Below are 20,637 nucleotides of genomic sequence, written 5' to 3' on the forward strand. Positions count from 1 at the left end.
CCGAATTCAAAACGACAGCAGTGAGACTTCCACGCTGGAGAGTTGAGTTCATTAATCACAAACAGAGTGCCGATTAGGTACGTCAGTCAACCGTGTAAAGCCAGGATCCTGCTGGCTGTAGCATCCGCCTGCTGACGAAGTGCTTGCACCCACATGTTCCGCGTCGGCTTCGTGAAAAAATAGTTCAATAGGTGTTCCCAACAAAAATTACGCCCATGAGCACGAGTGCAGCGGCATCTGCAGGGAAGCAATCTAACCCTTTTGGACTTCGGACATTTGGAATAATCATCAGTTTTTGCTGAAGCCGACCAGGCACCTTTTGGCGATCACCGGGTGTTCGGGTGCAAATGGCGCACAGGCAAACAGCCGAAAATTCTAGAGCACTCTTACCGAGTTCGGTCAGTCCTAGCTGTGTCTTCGAAACAATGCCACGCGACTAGTGGCGTAAACGAGGCAGACTGATTGAGCACACTACTGGTTCATTGCTGCTTGATTCCTGCCCCATTGAATGGTTTCGCGATGCAGCCTGGCTACTGCCTTCGATGACTCTAGCAGGTTCCGGTGCTGCGGAGCGCGCGTATTGCAGCACCTAATGGTTGTGCTCTACACATTTAGTGCCTATTCAGCGCTGCAATACTTGCGGTCACGTTCCATTCAACGGGCGTGCAAACCACAAGCAGCAACCGAACCTTCTAGAATCCTGGAGCTGAGCAGCCAAACAGCAGCGCGCTGGACTGCATCGGCAAGCACTTCCACGATGCTCTTTAGAGGCATTGATGAGTGACATACAAAGAAACTGCACCCTAGTATTCTGAGGCCCAAGGCTCTGAAAGCTGCATTCAAGGAACGTGCATGTGGTTGGCACCGCTTGGCTCTGTTATATCCTCCCGTTGTTGAGGCACAGGCCACAAGCACAACGACGAATATTGGATAGGCTGGGTTCTTCCTCAACTGTGAAGATGATTCGTGATGCAAAGAGACTCACTTATCAAGCATGCCCTCCACATCCGGTGCTAGGGTACGAACCTTTAGCAGATCTCGTCCGCCCAACATAGGGGCTTAACGCGGCACAGGCGGAACCCTAATTTATGCTACAGAGAATATCCAAGTAAAGTACTATTCCTTTCAAAACAGTAAAGCTCTGGTTTTGAACAGTGTTCCCCGACACCACCATTTACTCTACCCATTCCTAGTTCTGCACTACTCATTCGCGGAATAATTCCCAAGGATTGCAGCTTTGGTGATGAAAGTGTCAAAAATCACTCTAAAATGACAGTATCAGGGAGCTTCATTTTCTGTTATATAGTGCACCCAGCGCAGCGCCAACAATAATATGGAAGAAGCGCCCACAGCGATTTGAAGAACGAGAGATGGTAGCCAATTAAAGCGACACCACGCGGCATCACTTCCTGTGCTTTTTCTTTTCCTTTTTCTCCTTCTGTTAAAGAGGCCGCACATGGCAAACAGCAGAAACAATGCCATTCCATCGGATCAAACACGTGCTTTAGGAGGGCATGCGTGAATAGGAACAGTACGAATTGCCTACCAGGTACATCACTGCAGCTCACGCTTTTTACAACAGACGAAAATCTGACGCAATAGTAGTGATCAATGCTACAATGAACGCTGCCTTTGCGTAGGCAACTGTGCTTATACGGAATGTAACCGTTTACACCCTCACTTTGTGTTTGTGTTTCCGTTTTTTCTCCTTTTCGCCGTCCTCATTTGACTCCGCAGCACTGGCTTCGCTTTGTTCGTCGTCCTCCTCTTCTTCAAAGTCTTCGTCTGCAAACGTGTGCCATGAGGCACCTGCTTGTAGGCGTTATAGCAGTCTCTACACACCACGCGGCTTATACCCATTGCGCATTGCCATTCAGTAGCTGAATGCAATGAACTGCGTTCATATAATTTAAAATAATGCGACTAAAACACAGAGAATCACTTCCAGCTACTTCTCAGGAGGACTAAGTTGTAACCGCACCAGTTTCGGACTCTTCTCCACCATAATCGTCATCGTCTTCATCTGTTTGAATTTCTGCTTCCTGCAGGCCACCAGTCCTTGGTGCATTTCCTTTTTCGACGTTCTTGATGCGAATTCCTTTTTGCGTCAGGAATTCAACTAAGGGCTGTGACCACACAGCGGAACGTAGCATACATCCTAGCAAAGGCACGATTAAGCGCACCTACGGCGACTACTAAATCAGAGACACAACAATTCGTTGCGAAATAAAACCACAGGCTTACGCTGTACTCGTTGCGGTCAATGGAAGTAAACTCGTGCTCCACCCCTCCACGGCAAGAAACTGTGAATGCAAAGAAACGATTGGTCGTGCTGGCGCCGGTGCGGCTAAATTCTACACTGACCACATCTTCAAATCTGAAGGGAACGCACTCACGTCACATGGAAGATGCGGTAGTTTGGCGCGAAATAAGTAAGAGGATGCATGCTTTGCAGGTCACCAGCACAATACAGCGATTAAAAGCCAAGCTGCACACCTGACAAATATAACAGGTTTGACGATGAACAAAAAAGATCGATTAAGTGGATACAAATGGCCGCTTTGTGCTCGGTAGCTGCAAGTTATTCCATATTGGTTCTTGACGCTCTTGAAATCTCCAGGGACAATTACGCTCTTCCCGATTAGGGACTTCAAAATGCGCGTAATTACATCGAACGTTTTTCCTGAAGGGAAGAGCGACAACAATGGGCTGCAGGCGAACGGTAAGAGGGAAAAAACGAACCACTCTGCGCGTACTTTGTACCGTCGAGGGCCTGCTCAAGATGCACATATATTACGAAGTACTAGTAAATACCCTCTAGCTGCTTTTCGAGTCCCTTCTCCTTTAGCTCCGCCTCCTCCAGATTCACTTCAGCCGAAGTTACGTTCTCGCTGTCAAACTGCATCACGACGAAGGGGTAAGATGTCTGTCCTTGTCTCATAGCATTATCCAAAGACAGAATGAAGTTGACGTGCGGAGAATTCGGACGAGGCACGAGGAACATTCTGACAGTCACACCTCATAACAAAAAGGGATAGACTCAACAGAGGGCCAACAAAGTGAACAACTAAGCAAAGCATGGATATATTTCAAGTGAATACTCCTACGCGAAGGCATTTCTATGCGCGTATACACACAAGCAAAACGTACCTGTTGATGTTCGTGTAGAGAATTGTGTAGTCGTACGACTTCCCATGAAACTTCAATGCACGGCGACCGATGTCGATTTCATAGCGTCCCCTTGGCACCAACAGAGGCACATCGTTCAGAAGAGCAATGCTTTCCATCTTCGTTTCAGCGACGCCGCTTTTCTTCACAAGCTTCTGCAGATCAGGCACCACCGATCCAGGGGCAGATACTGCATTTGAGACGCACTAAAACCTTTGTTCACTGGAACCTCAACAGGAAAGAACAAGGTGGTATCTGTTTGTATCTCCTTCACGCAGCACATTATACAAACAAAACAGGAAGGACCATAAAGTGTGCAGCATACAGAAAGGCTAAAACGAACCTCCTTCAGGTTCTGAAGATGGCTGTCCGTTTCCTCATCGCCCGTCGCCGGCTGGAACAGCCGAATCTCTAAAAGCATATCTTCTGATTGATCCCTTGAAAAGTAACACACGAAGTTAACCAAGTAAAGACAGAGTAAGGCAAAACAAAGCATATTAGCCGCAGTAAGGGGAAGGCCTGACGGCTACACGACGGGGAGAAGGCAGCATTGGACACACGCCGCTCATGCGCTGCCTTAAGGCGCTCATTTTTTTAATATTTGTACTACCCTTCAATGCCGCTACTGAAGACGCGCTGATTCGGAGGGATTAGTGAACTTATCATGGCTATGTAACGGATGAAATGCCCTCAAGCAGAAGAGATATTTCTCCCCAAACACCGTACTCACCTCGTGTCATCTTGCACAAGCTCAATAGCCAAGTCATTTTTTGATGGTGTCGTAACCTGGGCAATGTCTTGAGCATTTACTTCAAATGCGGGGCAGCCGTTCACTGAAACATTCAAATTGTTTCCTATGAACCAAAAGGCGCAGCGTCACCCAAAAGCATTTCCCTAACCTTAGGTAACAAAGCCTCCATTTGAATTGCTTCCGTAAGGCTCTAGTTCGGCTGTACCTAGTCCGTCAAAAGTAAAAGCATAAAAGAGAACCGCAGCATACCATCCATGGAAACATCGCCCCAGTGCCAGCCCAAATGCGCTATGTTTTTGGTCTGCAGTTGGAGCTTAAAGTGATCAGAAAAGTGCCGACGGATGTCCTCATAGTTCTGCGGAAACCGGAAGCACCAAAAACGGTAAAAACACTGAATACCAGCGCTACTGCTGCCCCTGGGCTCCAGCAGTTTTACTTAATGGAAAGTGACGAATCAAACGGCGCCAGGGTAAAAGATAAACCCATGGCTGCATGCTGTTCTGAAAAATCACATCTGGCGTCCTTGACCTACCTTTTTGTGAAAACCATCAAAGATGACGATGCTGTCATTTCTGTGAGGACCGAGGACGATCTTGAGTTGATACTGGTCAGCCCCACAGTGTATCCACTGTGCGTCTGCAACATCTGAGCTTTTGTACTGATAAACTTTCCCATTCCTCCTATTTTTCCATCCGAAAATCTCCCCACTCATTTTAAAGAGGCCCTATGGGGTACGCCTCACGTAAACACAGCCAAAAACCTTGAATTGAAAACAGGTGCTACTTCTTCAGGAGTCATGATATATAGAGAATATGTAGGGACATTTTTAGCTCCCAAAGTGCCATACGCGCAATATGTACTAATTGGATAACGCCCAAGCAAGCACAGCAACTTACGGGGTCGTTCCTTCCCAAGCCGCGAATGTTTGCTACCGAGACGACCGGGCCACCAGGGCCGGCCGGCGGAGCGCCTTGAGACATTTCTGTTTGTTGTCTGGATTCTGCACTGTATGAGGCTTTGTTGAGCTAGAACGCGGGGAGCCTTGTTCCCACACAATCGAGGGCCGCACGGAGGCTGCCCGCAGACGCGGGGAATAACAACTGCAATATTTGAACCCACCAATAAACAAGAGCTCGAGAACAAGTGGGCGCCACCGCTTATGTGTTTAGACAGAAGGATTCGAAGGGGGTGATATATGCTCCGATTGTTGGGGCTTAATGCATGCAAGAAGGTGGTTAGGAAAGTGGGATTGCACACACAACCCAAATTACGGGGCAAATAAAAACTTCATTGTGTTATGCAGTCCTAAAATTCAAACAAAGTACTGTCTTGTTAGGGTGTGCTTTATTCTAATCATTTGGCAAGTGTTTGCTCTGCGTAGCTCATTTCCTGATAAGACAGCGGGCTGTAGCCGCAAGATTTCGCTCGGCAGTGCATTGCGCTCGCCAAAGCGTTGAAATATTATGATTTCACGAAATTACACATGTCCATGAATGCAATGGGAACCCGCTGCTAGAATTTGTTCCTCAAAAAAGTGCTGATTTTCATGGACGAAACGTCCAAAATGAGTACTGCGTGGTAAAGCTATGCGGAACCAGTATATCTAGTTCCGATGCAAAGACAAAGTACAAGCAATTGTGGAGTAAGTAAATGCTGCCTAGGCAGTAGACAGCAGAAATATGGCTGATAGCTTTGTGCAGGCACACACGGAAGGAGGAGGGAGGGGTAAAAGGGTCATAAAGTGCTCTAAAGTGCTCTAGATGCCCTTTCATCACCAGTGAGAGCTAGGCATATCTCTTTTCGTAGTTCTGTGTTCTGCTTTAATGCATATATATATATATATATATATATATATATATATTGAAAGCTGCCCTTTCTGAGGTCGGCACTGATGCAGAGGACCACGACTTCGGTGGTAACTGCTGCCGTCAAGAACCACCAACACTGTTGCGATCAAGATCTTGTTTAGGTTAATGAAGCAGTTCTCTATGGTCCAACAATAAATTATATAACAGATTCATACTGAACCCCCAAAAGGCCCAAAGGGACTGTTCTTCTGGCGAAATGCTGGCCCTCCTATTAAACCTGTTTGGTCCTACGCCCTAGTTCCTCTTAACTATAGGCACCAACATGAGATTTCTCTGGCCACAGGAGAGCAGCATACTTAATTTCAAGCTGAATCGCGAAGCATGTAACCCGCATATTCATTCACCTTTAGCGTAATCCTGGAAAAGGCTGCTGACTCTTCTAGCACTTTGCGTCATCTGCAATTGTGCTGCACTTATTTGGCGATATGAGTGGACGAAGATATACATAGTTTATTCGTTGCACATGGCAGTACAACTCTTCCGGCTAGGCGAGATTGAGTTCGACTTTTCGCCGTTCTGCGCTTTTCCTCTGCTCTGCACCCAAAAGCAGGGGGCTGGTTAGCGAAGTTTACTCCACCTCAAGGTTGCTTTGATAAGCAAAGTAAAAGAGCTCCAACGCAGCCTTCAGGTTAGTGGTGAACATGTTTTGGCTGTTTTCCCTTAGAAGATTTTCCTGGGGCCCTGTAGGGTACAGGTGAGCCTTCATTGGCGATGAATGCAAATTCATAACGCAGGCATAGTAGTTGTCACAGCATCTTAATTTTTTTAAAGGCTTCTTGTGCTGGCATACGCTAGACTGTTAGCCTAGTAGCCGTGTACCTTCATTTCTACGCCTATGCCTTCTCCGATGTGCATTTATTTTCATACTCTGAGCACGGATATGATGGAAAAAGGCTTCCAAATTGCATAGGGGCAAAATGCATCTGCAGGCCCTTATATACGGCTCTAGCTTTTGACCCTGTGCATGAATACTAGTACTCACTGACGCTGTTTTTTCCGCCTGCTGCGTCCAGTGGCACTCTCAAAGACAAAAATACACAGTGAAATGATTCCCTGAATGATTTCATTACCAGGCAGCTTCAGCCGATTAGGGGTTCTCGGCTTTTTAGTCAGTAGGTAGTTGGTGTAGTGAGCTTGTAGTGCGCAGCAGTACAATGTTGCACCAGTACAATCCCAAAAGACTGTAACACTTAATAATCTACACGTGAATCATTCTCTGAAAGTTTGTAGCTGGAGAAGCCTAGCTCTTGGAGCAGGCGTAGCCTAGGGAGCGTGCGTGGCTGGAAAGCCAAGGATTGGGGCTGGCTGTGCCACCGGTGCAGCGTGCAGGGACACAACCATACCGGGGGAAACTTAGGGTCTCCTATTCAACTCTCCTTCTCTTCTGGTCTCAGAGAAACTAGGGGAGAAGCAGATTTAAATACTTCGCCCTTTAAGGGTCTATTTGGGCTTCTTGACCTATTGGGTTTCAAAGTACTTATGCAACGAGAAGGGAAACCATTTAGGAGTGAGGCAAGGAGGCGCTCACTACAGAGCTAACCCCAGCTCAGCTCCTACCGGTTTCTGCCAATCTGGCTAAATAGACTCACATGTATATCAATACTGAGTAGACACTGCCTACGCATTAGAAGAGTCCAAACAACATCGATGAATATCCATTTTTGTCAGAGAAAAGCTGCCTCTACCAGGAGCCCTTTTCCACTGCGTCTGAGTGTGCTGCGCACTGCAGGATGAATTCCTCTTGCCAGCCCCGAACCGTGGACCTAAATGCAGAGCACGCTAAGCCTGATCGCTGGAGTACGAAGTGCTTTTGCGTGGCAATTATTTATACTAATTACGCCACTCAAAATACTACGAATTATGTATCCCTGAAGGCAACTCCTGGACTACATTTTAGTGCTGCGCACTTGCTGCTCGCTGCGCGAACTCTAAGTGAGTTCGCGCAGCGAGCAGCAAGCACCACAGTGCAACACAGAAACAGCCTTCAAAGGCTCTACACTACGAAGTAAAAAGGCAAAAGTCTAATAGAAAATTTTCCCGGCAAAGAAGCTCACTGGTCGAACAAGCCAAGCCTTGTGTCCTCTTCAGTTATTCAAGGGCTTGAGTCTAGCAGTGTGAATGACGCTACCAGCAGTCAGATGCATACAATGAGATACAGAGAAGAAATTTCCCTTTAAAATGGCCCTTAGTTCTACAGGAATGACGTTTTAAATTTTCAAATTACGATTCAACGGAATACAGCCAAGAGTGAATAGTTTTCTGTATGGAATACTAATTGGGAACCGAGTTGGGCTTAGGTTTCCACAGCTGGCTGTGATGTCTAAACAGGAACCTGAACTCGCTCCATAGCTCTCTTCCGTGCACACTGAACCCTCTGGTGGGCTTTTGCTGCCGTGTCTTTCGTAGCGGAAAGTATGGCTTCATCAACTTGCCTTTTCCATAGACATTAAATCAATGGCTCGGCGTTGGCACTAAGGCTGACTGCTCGGTGCCGCACCGAAGCCAAGAGAAGGATCTTCACCGGCCAGCATGCTATGACTTTCTTAAAACCTGCTATTTCGATATGATCTCCCTGATCACGAATCCACGGGCACTTTGTGGGACTTTCTTCGCCTGCTACTCACGTCTGCAGAACGGGTTGTTCTGAGTCTTAATGCGGCGCTTGTTGGGAATTTCATTGCAGTTTCGGCTAATTATGAAGACCGCTAAGGGGTTTGTGGGAATCCGGGCTTCGTTCTGTTGAGGCATAAATATTACGTCTGGAAGCTCGTCAAAGCTACTTGTTCACAGTCAATGTTTTGAGTCTGCTCGTGGAATCTGCTGCCCCTGTCGGTGCTCTGAATTTGAAAATTCTATTTCATAGTGTGGCAAACATTTGCACAATTTGAATGTTTGAATATATGAGCCAGGAGATGTCACACAGAGAAGCTTTGGGTAGCCTCTAATAATTGTGCTGACTGCAATAATGCAAAATGCACGCATGCAAAACGCAGAAACTTGTGAGAAAAGCATGAGCGAACTCAAGAAATTACGGCTTGCAGGAAGGACAATGTATCACTTGCATGGGATACATTTAAAGGCCTTTTTGTTCCTCGTGGAGGAGATGCGATTTCGGATGATAAGTGGGCAGAGGGGAAACTCATGTCCACAGCCACCCTCCCGCAAATAAGGTTTGATGCCACTGGTAGTGAAACAACGTGAAGTAATGAGCAACAATGCGGAGCACACGGGCTGGCTGCTAATGCCAAATAAGTTTCGAGGGCTAGAGGGTTAAACTAGTGCATTCATTGGAGCTTAGGAATGAGCCGCAGCACTCCGTTGCTGCAACAGTTTGCACTGGTTATTCGGCTACTATTCAGAAGCTGCGTCAAATCAAGTATGAAGAGCCCCTGCAGGAGTTACGTGAATTGAGTGCAGGACCAGAAGATTGTTCAGACCCACCAGATGCAGAACTACTAGAAAGAATTGCAGTTTACCGTCAAAGGGAGAATCCTACGATGGGGTGTGAGCTGCACATAAGCTGAAGTACAGTTGCTGCTCGATGCAACTGAGGGACGCTCTGTATGGACAATAAATTGTGGGGCATAAGTAAGTAGCTGACTGATATGGGAAAACTCATGGAGGAGTAAAAATTGACCTTTTCAGTAAATAATATTGTTGCCTTGATCGGTAGACTCACAAATTACCGAAAGCTAGATCTTACACAACTACAATCAGTTAATACGGAACAAGGGGGCAAGGGGGCAGTTCACACCGCCATTCACGCATTAAGCCATGGACCGTCCAAATAAGGAAGAGGCAGCAATTCGCGCTGATAGTTAGTTAGTTAGTACATGTGGTGGATTGGACCATTGGGCCTGCTCAAGTTCTGCACGGGGAAATGAGGTAGAGGAACAGCGAACTGCACACGCCAGACTGTCCTATTTCAAGCGAAGAAATGACAAAGCCCAGGGAGTGGCATGGTGCGCACACGTTGGCGTCAGGGCGATCACATGCTGAGGCGGCATGTTTGCTGATGGTGGCTGACGATTCAGCACTGCCGATGCAGTTACCAGAGCCCTCACAAGTAACAGGATTTATATCTTTTCTTTTACCACTGTGTAACGGAGTTCAAATTGTTGGAGCCCAGACGAAATTCGGTGATGACGATCAGAAGCGTTGTAGCCTGAACTCAGCCAACAGGAGTACTTCTGCTCACAAAGATCCTGAGGCGCTCAAATGATTCTGCTGCACTAGTTACAGCCCAAGCCTTACACTGAAGAGCTCACTATTTCGAAGTGCCCTAAAACATTATTGTCCCAAAGAACCTAATCAGTATGCAAAGGCTCCGGTTTTTATTACTTCCTAATTATCAACACAGCTACCTATGTTCACTGCTCATGCCTTGCGTCTCACGTCGTAGCTTGCTGTTCCTGACTAGAGGTTTTTCGTCTCAGCTTGACGCTATTTTCTATCAAAAGCTAGAAATCGTGAAGAACTTCGCGTGCAATGCTTTCTCGTGAACCACAGTGCAGTCTTACTTGAAGAACAGTGCAATCTCCCATTTGCTGGAGGCGCGTCTCCCTATAAAGCAATTCTGTGGTTCGCTAGCGCTTCTTCTAAAATCTCTGTTGCAGCGCCTATGTGCTTGCTTCCATGAGAAGGCTACTTAACATGCCAACGTGCATTAATGGCAGATAAGCAAGCTGATCCGCTTGCGGTTTACGTCCAAAAGCACTGCCTTTTAATGGTACAAAAATACTGTGCTGCAAGCCTTCGTACACTTTCATAAAGTTTCAAAGCATCCAAAACAACGAACTAAACGATGTTCGTAAAACAGATGGTAATGACCGCAGTACGTATGGGGGATGTTTGGTGTTTGCCCTAATGAACAGCCTAACTGAGCAAAGAAGCCGAAACTTTGGGCAGGGCTAAAAGAACGTTATCCTGGGAAGCCTTAATAAGGGGTTTCCTTCTTTCTGTCAGTCCACAGTTGACAATCCCGCTGTTTTCACGTTATTATAAAGCAAATGGGATTGTGTCCGTTTCGCCGCTGGGAACCAGGAATCATGTGTGTATAGGTCGCTTCATGTTTTTCGATAAAGAACATGATTTTGCAGATTGCACATCAATATTTTTGTTAATCTGAAGCGCGCTTAACTCTTGGCTGGTGAACAACCAGCCACAAAATCGCCGCCCACTAGTAGAAACGCCTGCTTTCCGTTCTTGTGGCTCAGTGTACTATTACCCAAATTAGCAGAATTCGAAATCAGTTAGGAAGTGGCAATGTATTGGCAAATGCATTGAGGACTACGATGTGACTGCGCCCTAAGCATTTCCAGAAGTGAGGAATTTCTGGCGTCGAACCACCAACACGTCGTCTCCAATGCAATTCAGGGAGGTGTGAGAGCAGCCGTTGATGAGTATGGAAGTAGCTGGATTAGCCATTTACTAAGCACTGCCGAAAACTTTCGGTTGTGCCGCTACTTGTAGAGACGCGTACTGATCTTGCTCAGCTAGGGTCACTGTCAAAACTACTCGGGCTGCAACTAGAAAACACACACAAAATTTTACTTGGAGTTGAGAAAATGAATGAATTCAACGTCGATAGTACTTACTACAGAGGCAGCGATATATGTTTGTTTCTGCCGCTGCTTCTCGGCTCGACCCGCTATTTAACCTTGAGTGTGCTCCCAAGTTGAATTGCGTGCCGGAGCTTGCTCATTCAATGAGAGAGCCGAGGCAGCAGAACATAAAAAGTTGGACGCAGCACTGCGTGGCGCAGTGCACACCCTTGTTTTGCGAACCAACACCGGCGTTCCTGCGTACCACCAGACTTGCCACAGTCCATGTGGCTAGTCATTTTTTACTCTTGGCAGCGCCAGTTGCACAGACGACCGCAGACTACCACTTGCTCGCATGAATCAGCCTGGGCTGTATGGGGTACACATCAGCTGCATTTCTCGTAACTGTTGCTGGCCAGGCCCAGTTCAGAGAATGGAACCAAGCCTCACTTATAGTGTCGGATGTGCTTCTCTGAAATTTTTGCTTGTTTAGAGCAGTAGTAATGAGCACATGGTTGAATACACCGGTTCTTAGGTTGTTTTGCTAGAGAGGTCACCGCGCCCGCAGCAACGTGGCGTCATGAGTCCCCTGCTTCCCGTAGACATGATGGGTGCTAATGCTGGCAAGCTCTGCCTAATGCATATTCCGGCGAGTCCTTGGCACATCTTTGGTATTCATTTTTTGTTTTTATATTAGGAGACCTTTCATTAAAGGCTCAAACTCTTCGCGGCCGCAGCCTGCATGCATTGGAGGTACTACCCTCGGAACGCTCACGGTATATAATTCCCTTATTTATGTATTCCGATCTCCACGGCAGTTGTGTGCGTTTCCATGAGACCCGCAGGACAACAGCTAGCTAGGACGGCGGGCCCCTAGGCCAACCCACGAGGGAACCGCCCGCCCTTGCCCCGTCCCTCCCCCTTACGGGAGGGAAAAAGGGGGTGTCCCGGAGGTTCTCTGGGGCGCGGAGAATGTATCAAATGTGAAGATGAAGCGGTCTCTCCACTCGGTCGACGTAGCCGCGGCCTCAGCTGCAACACCGCCCCCGCCCCAGCCAGCAGTACTGCCATTCCCAGGGAGTTTGGTGTCCATTAACCCGGGTTCTCTGGGTCCCCTACGAAACCAGCTGTACCCTCTAAGGGCCCCAGGGAGATGCGACGGAGAAACACGGAGCGGCTTGGTGTCGCCGCTCACCGTGGGGGCCCCTCGGACACACAGCCATGTAGGACCACACAAACATTCACGGGACAAAGGGCCCCCTCCGGGCGTCGAAGTTATATCTGTCGATGACGACGATGACGAGATGCCTCCAGTCCCTGCTTCCGCCTCAATGACTCGGTGCGTTCCTGGGGCATGTCAGGACCTCAATGGCAGCAGCACCATCAGCAGCGGCGCCAGCAGCAGCAACAAAGCCAGCAGCAGCGCTTGCAACAGCGGCGCGTATAGCAGCATAGTAAGTAGCGGGAGCAGGAACAACAGCGGAAGCAAGAGCGGCAGGAGCGAAGGCGGCGCCAGCAGCAGCTCGAGCAGCAGCTTGGGCAGCAGCGACAGCAGCAGCCGGGACCAAGTGGCAGCAAGGAGCACGGCAAACTGTTCCGCAGGGGCCAGGGTTGTGGAAGTTTCCCGAGGCGAAGCCTCAGCTCAGGAAGCGGGCCAGCCCTCTACAGAGCCTTCCAATAGCGCCTTCACCCCAAAGGCCTTCATCGGGTCGCACAGCAAGAGCCTGTGGATCCAAGGGCGGCAGCGGCCAGAGCAGGTTGACAAGCACATTTCGGACTTGCGCACTAAAGTCGCAGTGGGGAAGGTCACGCTGCGGGGTACAGTGTTTCCGTCCACTGCAACAGCAGCAGCGTTCATGAAGGCTGTTTCCCAGACAGCCAGGGTTACCTCTTTCTCCATTAGTGCCCCGGAGATGCCTCAGGAGCAGTTTGCTGCCGTTTGCGAAGGGCTCGGCAGCTGCGTCTACCTGAACCACGTTGACTGCAACTCAATAGGCAACAAGCCCCTAAGCCCTGCTGCGCTGCAGCTGCTGCTGCAGCAGCTGCAGCTGTTACCCGACTTGCGAGAGGTCAACCTTTCGGGTAACGAGTTCGCCTCTCCAGGGGCCCCGGTTTCCTCTCAGAGCCCGTCATCGTGGGGGCCGTGGGGCCCCCTCCTAGACGGAGCTGAACTCCTCAAGGGCCTTCTACGAAGTGGCGTGCTCTGCTTGCTGGCGAGAGAATGCGGTCTTCGCCAGCTGCGTCAGTTCCTATTGTGGGTGCTCAACCGCTGCCACTGCCTGCGCCTGAGGCAGCTGGACTTGGGCGCGTCATCCAAGCTGCTCACGACGTTGGTTCCCGGCGAGACCTTCGACGAAGAGGTGAACAACCACAGAGGAGGCTCCACTTGGGGGCTCCCTAGAAGCCTCTGAGCGCTTTGCTGCTTCTATAGTTGGCCTTTAAGCTCCGGGCTGACTTCAGTTCGCTCTTTTTCTTGATGTATTCTGTCTCAAGAGGTCTTGAGCGGCGTCGCTGCTGCTGTGCTGTTGCTGCAGCTGCTCCGGCGCGTATCTCGGCTCTCCAAGTCTACATGGCGTATGGGCAAAGTTATCGGCGATTACGCGCCTCCATTTCAAGGTGCGCTTGTGGACTCTGCCGCTGCTGCAGGAAGCAGCATGCAACTTAGGGGCAGCAAAAACAGCAGCAGCAGGCACCAGCCACACAACGCACAGATCCGTCAGCAGCTTGACACGAATTGCCTTGTTTTCACCGCGCCTTCCGAGCCTGCACTTAAGAGTGGAGGATTTATGGGTTTTTCTTTACGGACGAGGTTGTGTAGGCCTAGGAAAGCAGGCAGAAAAACGCGCAGTTTCCCTACTGTAGCAGTTGTTCGAGGCGACTGCGGTTGCTACTGCTGGTGCTGTTCCTCCTGCGCCGCTGCTGCAGCTGTGAATCTTTGGAAGCCGCACATGGCGCATACATTTTGGCTTTACTGCCTGTTGGATGCGATGGTCTCTAGCAGTGCAACAGCAACAGATGAGGCTGCCAGAGAGGGGGTCTCGAAGACTGCAGAGGTTTCGCTACCGCCTGCGTCGTTGGGAGCCAACGTAGGTGCCTCTGGCCGCCTACCCCGTAAGCTTCTGACTTGTTTTTGAAACTTACTTATAGCTCAGAGAACTGCAAAGAAATATGTACTGGGACTCATGCTTCGAGAGAGCCGCTTGCGTTCTGTGTTTTGTTTGCTGTCTTCTTTTGTAACACAAGCTAGCAACACTGGTTGAGGCAGCTGCTGGAGCTGCTGCTGCGGACGCCTATGGTGTTTGCTTTTGGGCAGTCATTCGCGTGTGGGGAATCCCGACAGACCAAGCCGTTTCAACTCCGTCACACGCTGCATACTTTAGGTGAGTAGCAACAGCGCTTATTGCTCGTGCTGCTGCGGCTGTCCCGTTTGCTGGAAAGTGAAGAACAAATGGTGCTAAATGAAGAAGCGTGAAGTGAAAGCCTACGTGGGTTTTCACAGATGACGCCAAGTAGTACTTTCTGTCGTGACTTCATTACCAGCGGCATGCGGTTAGACCTTCAGACAGCAAACTTTACGCAAGGTGGCTGCTGCCGAATCGCCACAGCAACCGTTACTCATGTCTGTGCCATAAAAGTGAGGACACATTTAAATGCCCATGCCTTGCACGCAGATATGGGTACCTTGTGGCCAGACTGGGAGACCGCTGCTTGGTGCGCTGGGTGCCTCTCGGATCCTTCCTTGCTGCAGTAGAGGAGGACTTGATAGCTTGCGAAAATGCAGCTTCACGTAAGTGCCTTCGGCAGCCGCAGCAGCAGCAGGGCGCCTCTGGGGACCCGCCCAACACTGTGCAGCAGAGGGCCGCGGCAACGGAGCTAAGCACCTGTGGAACTCCGCACAGGGGAGGAACACCAGTGCAGGCTTCAAGTTCCACCAGTGCAACCCCCAAACAGGGCCAGCAGCAGCAGAGGGGCTCCGTGGGCGGACGCATGTCTGCCCGTTTGGCCGGCGTATTAGCGGGGGGTGGGGTCCACGCGGAGTCCCTGACGGGAACATTCGGGGCTTACGATGCATGCATAGAGGCCACGCGAGTGGAGCCAGCAGTGTTCGCCTTTGCTGTTTGGCGGCAGCAGCTGGATTGCCACAGTAAATGCTGTAGGCCTGGACAATGGGTGGAGGTGATTTCCTCGAAGAAAGAAGACAAGCGATTCTTGTACTCAGCAATAGGAATTGTTCAGCAGGTCAGGCAGCATTCAGCGCTTTTCTGTTTGTGCCGAGGGCCTGCAGCTATGGTGCATTCCCTCTGGTGTGCTGATGGAGATTGATTGAAGCTACTCTAGGTGTCCATCCTTGCGACTGAAGGGCATTCATAGACGCATTGCACGCCATGCGCCCCATTTTTGCTTTATGCACGCCCCATTTTTGCTTTATGCACTTCAAATCTGTGTTTGTCTACTTGCAGACGCTGCCAAGCACAGACGGCAGCGTCCTCATGTACCGCGTGGAGTACTTGGGGCTTCCCCCACGTTCCTTCACCCGGCTTACCCTGGGGGTCTCGCCGACTCCCGCCGATGTTGCTGAGGTGCTGCGCAGCACCGTGCGGGTGGCGGTGGTGCCGGCAGAGAGGGTGCGGCCGCTTGCGTTCCTCGCCCCCAACGCGCTGTGGACCCTGGACTCCTTGCGGGAGAGATGGGGAGCTTCCAATTGCGTAGGCTTACCGGAAGCCTACGGAGTTGACCTCAAGTGCCCAGCTTACGGTGAGACCGTGCAGCACAACAAACTCCCGCTGGAGCAGCGGCAGCAGGGACAGCAGGAAAAGACTGAGAGTGCGCTACCTTTTTCTGGTCATGAGAAATGTAAATGTTGATTCCAGATGCGGTTTGCTGTCTCTGCTGCTTTACTCTTAGGTGCGCGAGTCGTGTATGCTGTTCCCGTTGCAAGCCGAGATGCTGACAATTGTGTTAGCAGCGCGAGCAGCAGCAGCGGCAGCAGCAACGCCGCTAGTAGCGGCGGCAGCGTGAACTCTTGTGCGCCGGAAACTGCGTCGGATGCAGCCGCAGCAGCAGGCGCTCGGTGGCATATCCAGCTGAACTGCCAGCACCTCGAGTTCGCTGCTAAACAGTTGCTGCACCCTCGCCAGCTGTTTTATCGTTTTGGCTTAGAAGGCGACGTATCTCTAGGGGGCACCGCCGACCAATTCGGACCACTTGGGGTCACAGAAATACCGCCTCCCCTTTCTCCCCGAGTCCCAGCCAGAGCTAGCGGGGCCCCCTCTTCGCCTGTGCCGGCGGACAGGGCGGAGAACGGCAGCGCCACCGTGTGTTGGGGAGGGGCTACCTCCCCCGAGGCTGCGAGCCGAGGGGCAGGTGCATCTAATGAGTCATGTGATCGTACGGCCTCGTTGCGTACATCATTAACACCAGGGGGTTCCACCACCCCAGCTGGGTTGGCCTCCCCGCGGGCTCGCAAGCGGCTGTGGAATGTCTTTGCAGAACCGGGGCACTCGGGAGCCCAGCAACAGCAGCCTGAGGGACAAGGAATGAACCAAGCGCCCAGAAAAAAACAGCAGAAGCCCACTATTACTGCACAGAAAGCTCCGGAGGTGGCCCAGTGTGGGCCAGGTGCGGATCCGCAACTCAAGCCTGCTGCGAAGCGGACACCTCAGGATTCGTCCGTAGTGGTGGAGTTGTCAGATGAGGATGCTCCTGCGAGGAAGGAGCAGCAGCAGCACATCGAGAAGCCAAGGGAACAAACACCCGAGGAGACCAGGGAGTTTGAGAAGACGACAGCAAGCCGACTGGAGCTTGCTTGCACATCCCCACTTCTCGATGCACCTGAAAAGAATCTGGTAGATGGCAATTTAGACACTGCAATGTGGCACACAGTGCGCACCTGCGTCCGCTGCCGAATGCCAATGCCACCGAGTCAGGCTCCCGCAACTGCTGCAGCAGCAGCAGGCGGGGCTGCTGCAAGCGGAGAGTCGGCACCTGCTGCTGCATGTGGGCCTCCAGCTGAGGGAGCAGCCTCTGCTGTAGCTGAAGGCCCTCCTGGGGGAGGACAAAGGGCCCCACCTTGGGTGGAGGGGGTTCCCTCGGCGGCAGGTGTACTCAGGCGGTTTCGAGCCTACGTGAGGCGGATCAAGGCGGAAACTTGTTTGAGGGAGATGAAGAGACTTAATAGACTTCTTGAGGATCTCCAGCTCCCTCTTCCAGCAATTCAAGGCGCAGAAGGTAGCTGCACAGACCAGGACAGCAACAGTAGCGGCAGCGTGAGCAGCAGTGGCGCCCCAGCGAATGGCAGCAGCAGCAGTATCAGCCGGCACCAGAAGAGCGGAGGAAAACTACGGAGCGATCGAGACCAAGAGGCCTTTGAACGATGCGTGCAAGTCGTTGGGGGTGTAGCCTCTCCAGCAGTCTCCGCGGGGAGGCAGCAGAGCAACTCGTGCAATATTGGGAGCAGCAACGGCAGCAGTATCAGCAGCAACAGTTCAGAGCATGAGCTGCCATCAGACGCTGCATGCACGTATGCTTCTTGTACTGTCTCAAGAAGTGAATGGACCGATCCAGGAAATGATCAGTGGTCCGCCACCGCAAGCGACTGCTGCTGTACTTGCAGGGAGTGCGCTTGCTGTTGCCAGCGGATTCGCTTCACCAGCGCCGAGTATCACACGCCGCAAGGCCCCCCTGAGTGTGAGAACGGCACGCCTGCCGATGCTGCGGCTCCCTATACTCCAGCTTCCCCGGAGCAGCAGCAAGAGCTGAGTCCCGAGGAGTGGGAGGTGGTCACGCGGGCCATGGGCATTCTGCTGCGACGGGGCGTCATAGGGGTGGTGGCCCATGAAAGAACTTCATCGGCGCTGCGGGTGCGGCTGCTGCCATTGCCGCGCTTACCTATTGAAAAGCCGGCTACGGGGCCCACGGTTGCTGGGGCCCCCTTTGTTACAACTACTGCGCTGCCTGCTGATTCTCTAGATGAAGAGGAGGAACTGCAGGAGCTGCGGCGAGTGCTAGAGCAGCGTCGAGAGCCCCCCTATTGGGGCATTGACAAAGTTAGGTCAGAAGGAGCTCGTGGCGGTGATGTCTTGGCCCGCGAGGGTGAGTCCCTGCTGGGCGAGGGGGAAGAAGACATACTGTGCCACAGATGTCTGGAAGAAGGCTGGGTGTCAGAGTTCTCACTGCCGCGGTTGTTAGACAGGTATCGCTCGGCATGCACGGACACGACGTGCAACGCCCCGTCCTGCGGGAGCGCCAGCGGCCGTTGCGGCTGCCGCAGCGCTGCGAGAAAGCGGAGGCCCACTGCATCCAAGCCTCAGGTGTTTGGCTGGAGCCGCAACAGCACCTTCCACGGTATTGCTGCGTCGGCTGAAGCGTGCAACATAAGCCAGCAGGACGCTGAGCTAACATACAGCGAGTATGCGTGCATGCAGCTCGAGAGCCTGCACTAAGCCCAGTGACAGACCCTCTGAAAACGCGCATCTCGGGGCTAGGTACAGCGGCCTTGTGTCTTGTTTCTCTATTCGGGTCTGTCACTGCGGTGGCCTTGCTGACTTGAGGGGCGGGGTGCGTGGCTTCGATCTGTATCCGTAGTGCTCTTTTTTTCTTGGGCGTTCCTTCCTTGGCCCGGCTTTGTCTGAGGCCAGGGAGAAGTTGAATTGAGGTAACCAAAGTATGTGGCAACTGCCACGCAGCGGTATTATTGTGAAGCCTTGAGGGAAAGAAATACAGCAAAGCCTATTTGATGTACGAGGGGTTCAGCCACTCGGTACTCTCATATTGAGTCTGTGAATGTTGTGCTGGCGGCGTAGAGGCGTCGACTTGAAAGTGTCCCGAGTCAACCGCTTTAGAAGGAATCCGTCCACTTGTGAACACTGCTAAGATTGAATTGATGTTGATCCGCCTTGATCCCTAGGGCTTTCTACTTGCAGTACAGAGCTGAGGCAAAACTGCTGAATTGGGTGTATCTCTTCTGTATTCGAGCAAAGGCCCACTCACAAAAAGTACGCCTGCGGAACGGCCAATCTTTTTTTCTGCTAACAGCCAGTAGCTTCCCGTGAGAGATCAAGTGATAACAATGCAGATATGTGTGCAAGCGAAATATACGATAGATGTTAGAATTGATGAGGGCCACACGAACGAGATGCCACCATAAAAGTGCGCGCCGCATGGGCTAACTCTTGATAGCGAATTCTGCATACCAGGAAATATGTTTTTCACCCTTTGTCCGCACCCTGGAACTGCTTGAAACGCGTAGTTATTGGCTGAGCTTTAATGCAGCTGGCTAATCAATGGGTAGAGACGATGAAACACGAAACAGCATGTGGCTGAAGTGCTAAGGAGTGACTACATGGCGGCGCAACGAACCCACACTGTTTCCTTATCTGATGTAGCGGAACCGCATTGCTTTTCAAATGTTGGAGAGCGTCGGCGAATGAGTTGCTGCTTGTGACGTCTTTTGCTCTCCGTTGCTCTTGGCTTACCTCCATGTGTCACTATCCGCTGATATTTCGCGCTCGATTGCCTCACGGGAGAAAATTGTTGTGGAAAGCAATACACAGGAGTTGCTTCTAGTCATTTTTCCTGGCTGCTCGGGAAAAAAACACCTCGACAAGAGAGCATATAAAACGGACTACAGAGAATCAGGAGTTTCATTGTTGAGCAGGTTGGTGGTCAGTATTCTAACGTTTCTTCAAGCTTTAGTAACTGCCACGATCCTATGGATATGCCTAAAATTGTAATCAGGTTAATATGTTGGTACAATCCTGGAAACACGACGGCTGCTTTGGGGATAAAAGTTGTGTGGCATCAGTAGAAGTGAAAACACGGCGTTCTATGTGTTCCTCGGCAGAAGGGCTCTACGCAGTGGCGAGCCCCAAGCCGTGACGCGTAGCCCCAAGGGAGGACCTACGTCTAGTCTTCCCTACGGCAGGGCTGCTGCAATGTAGGGGAATGCCACGGCGAGCAGTGTTCTCAGTTGCCTTTGACTGTTGAAAAAGAGCTGAACGCCCCATCATGTTCCATAATTGAGGTGTAATCTATTACTCTGCAGTGCTGAGGAGTTTAAAGTTTGTCCTTAAGGTCAGTTTTGAGTGGTTCCTTAATTTTCCTGACACTCAAGTTTGTATTTGGTGCTATATGAGTTTTCATGTGTTACTGTTAGGGGGCTTTGCATAATCATCGTGGAATACTACACAAACTGTACTCTTTTGCATTCCACTTTAGGAAAGCGGCTGTGTAGTGAAGACATACTTGAGTTTGAGCTTTGCATTTCACAGTTCGTATCCAACGTACAGCTCTTTCCCTTTCGCAGCTC

At 50.9% G+C, this 20,637-nt stretch overlaps 2 protein-coding genes across 2 annotated transcripts; one reads left to right on the forward strand and one right to left on the reverse strand.

Annotated features, from left to right (window-relative positions):
- Nucleotides 1–1,669: 1,669 nt before the first annotated feature.
- Nucleotides 1,670–4,899, reverse strand: ENH_00052630 (structure specific recognition protein I, putative; the record flags this gene model as incomplete). Its single annotated transcript, XM_013581411.1, has 11 exons — nucleotides 1,670–1,785; nucleotides 1,982–2,126; nucleotides 2,245–2,377; nucleotides 2,497–2,683; nucleotides 2,815–3,005; nucleotides 3,151–3,323; nucleotides 3,512–3,605; nucleotides 3,899–4,022; nucleotides 4,169–4,274; nucleotides 4,452–4,643; nucleotides 4,816–4,899. 11 exons carry the CDS (start codon nucleotides 4,897–4,899, stop codon nucleotides 1,670–1,672), a joined length of 1,545 nt encoding a protein of 514 aa, XP_013436865.1.
- A 7,420-nt stretch (nucleotides 4,900–12,319) lies between these two features.
- Nucleotides 12,320–18,772, forward strand: ENH_00052640 (hypothetical protein, conserved; the record flags this gene model as incomplete). Its single annotated transcript, XM_013581412.1, has 7 exons — nucleotides 12,320–13,690; nucleotides 13,865–13,946; nucleotides 14,256–14,441; nucleotides 14,644–14,710; nucleotides 15,002–15,569; nucleotides 15,791–16,085; nucleotides 16,236–18,772. The coding sequence occupies 7 exons, from the start codon at nucleotides 12,320–12,322 to the stop codon at nucleotides 18,770–18,772; spliced, it is 5,106 nt and encodes a 1,701-aa protein (XP_013436866.1).
- Nucleotides 18,773–20,637: the final 1,865 nt, after the last annotated feature.

This window comes from Eimeria necatrix, genomic scaffold, assembly GCF_000499385.1.
Source record: "Eimeria necatrix Houghton genomic scaffold, Enh_scaff41, whole genome shotgun sequence".
In the NCBI taxonomy this organism is placed as follows: Eukaryota; Apicomplexa; class Conoidasida; order Eucoccidiorida; family Eimeriidae; genus Eimeria; species Eimeria necatrix.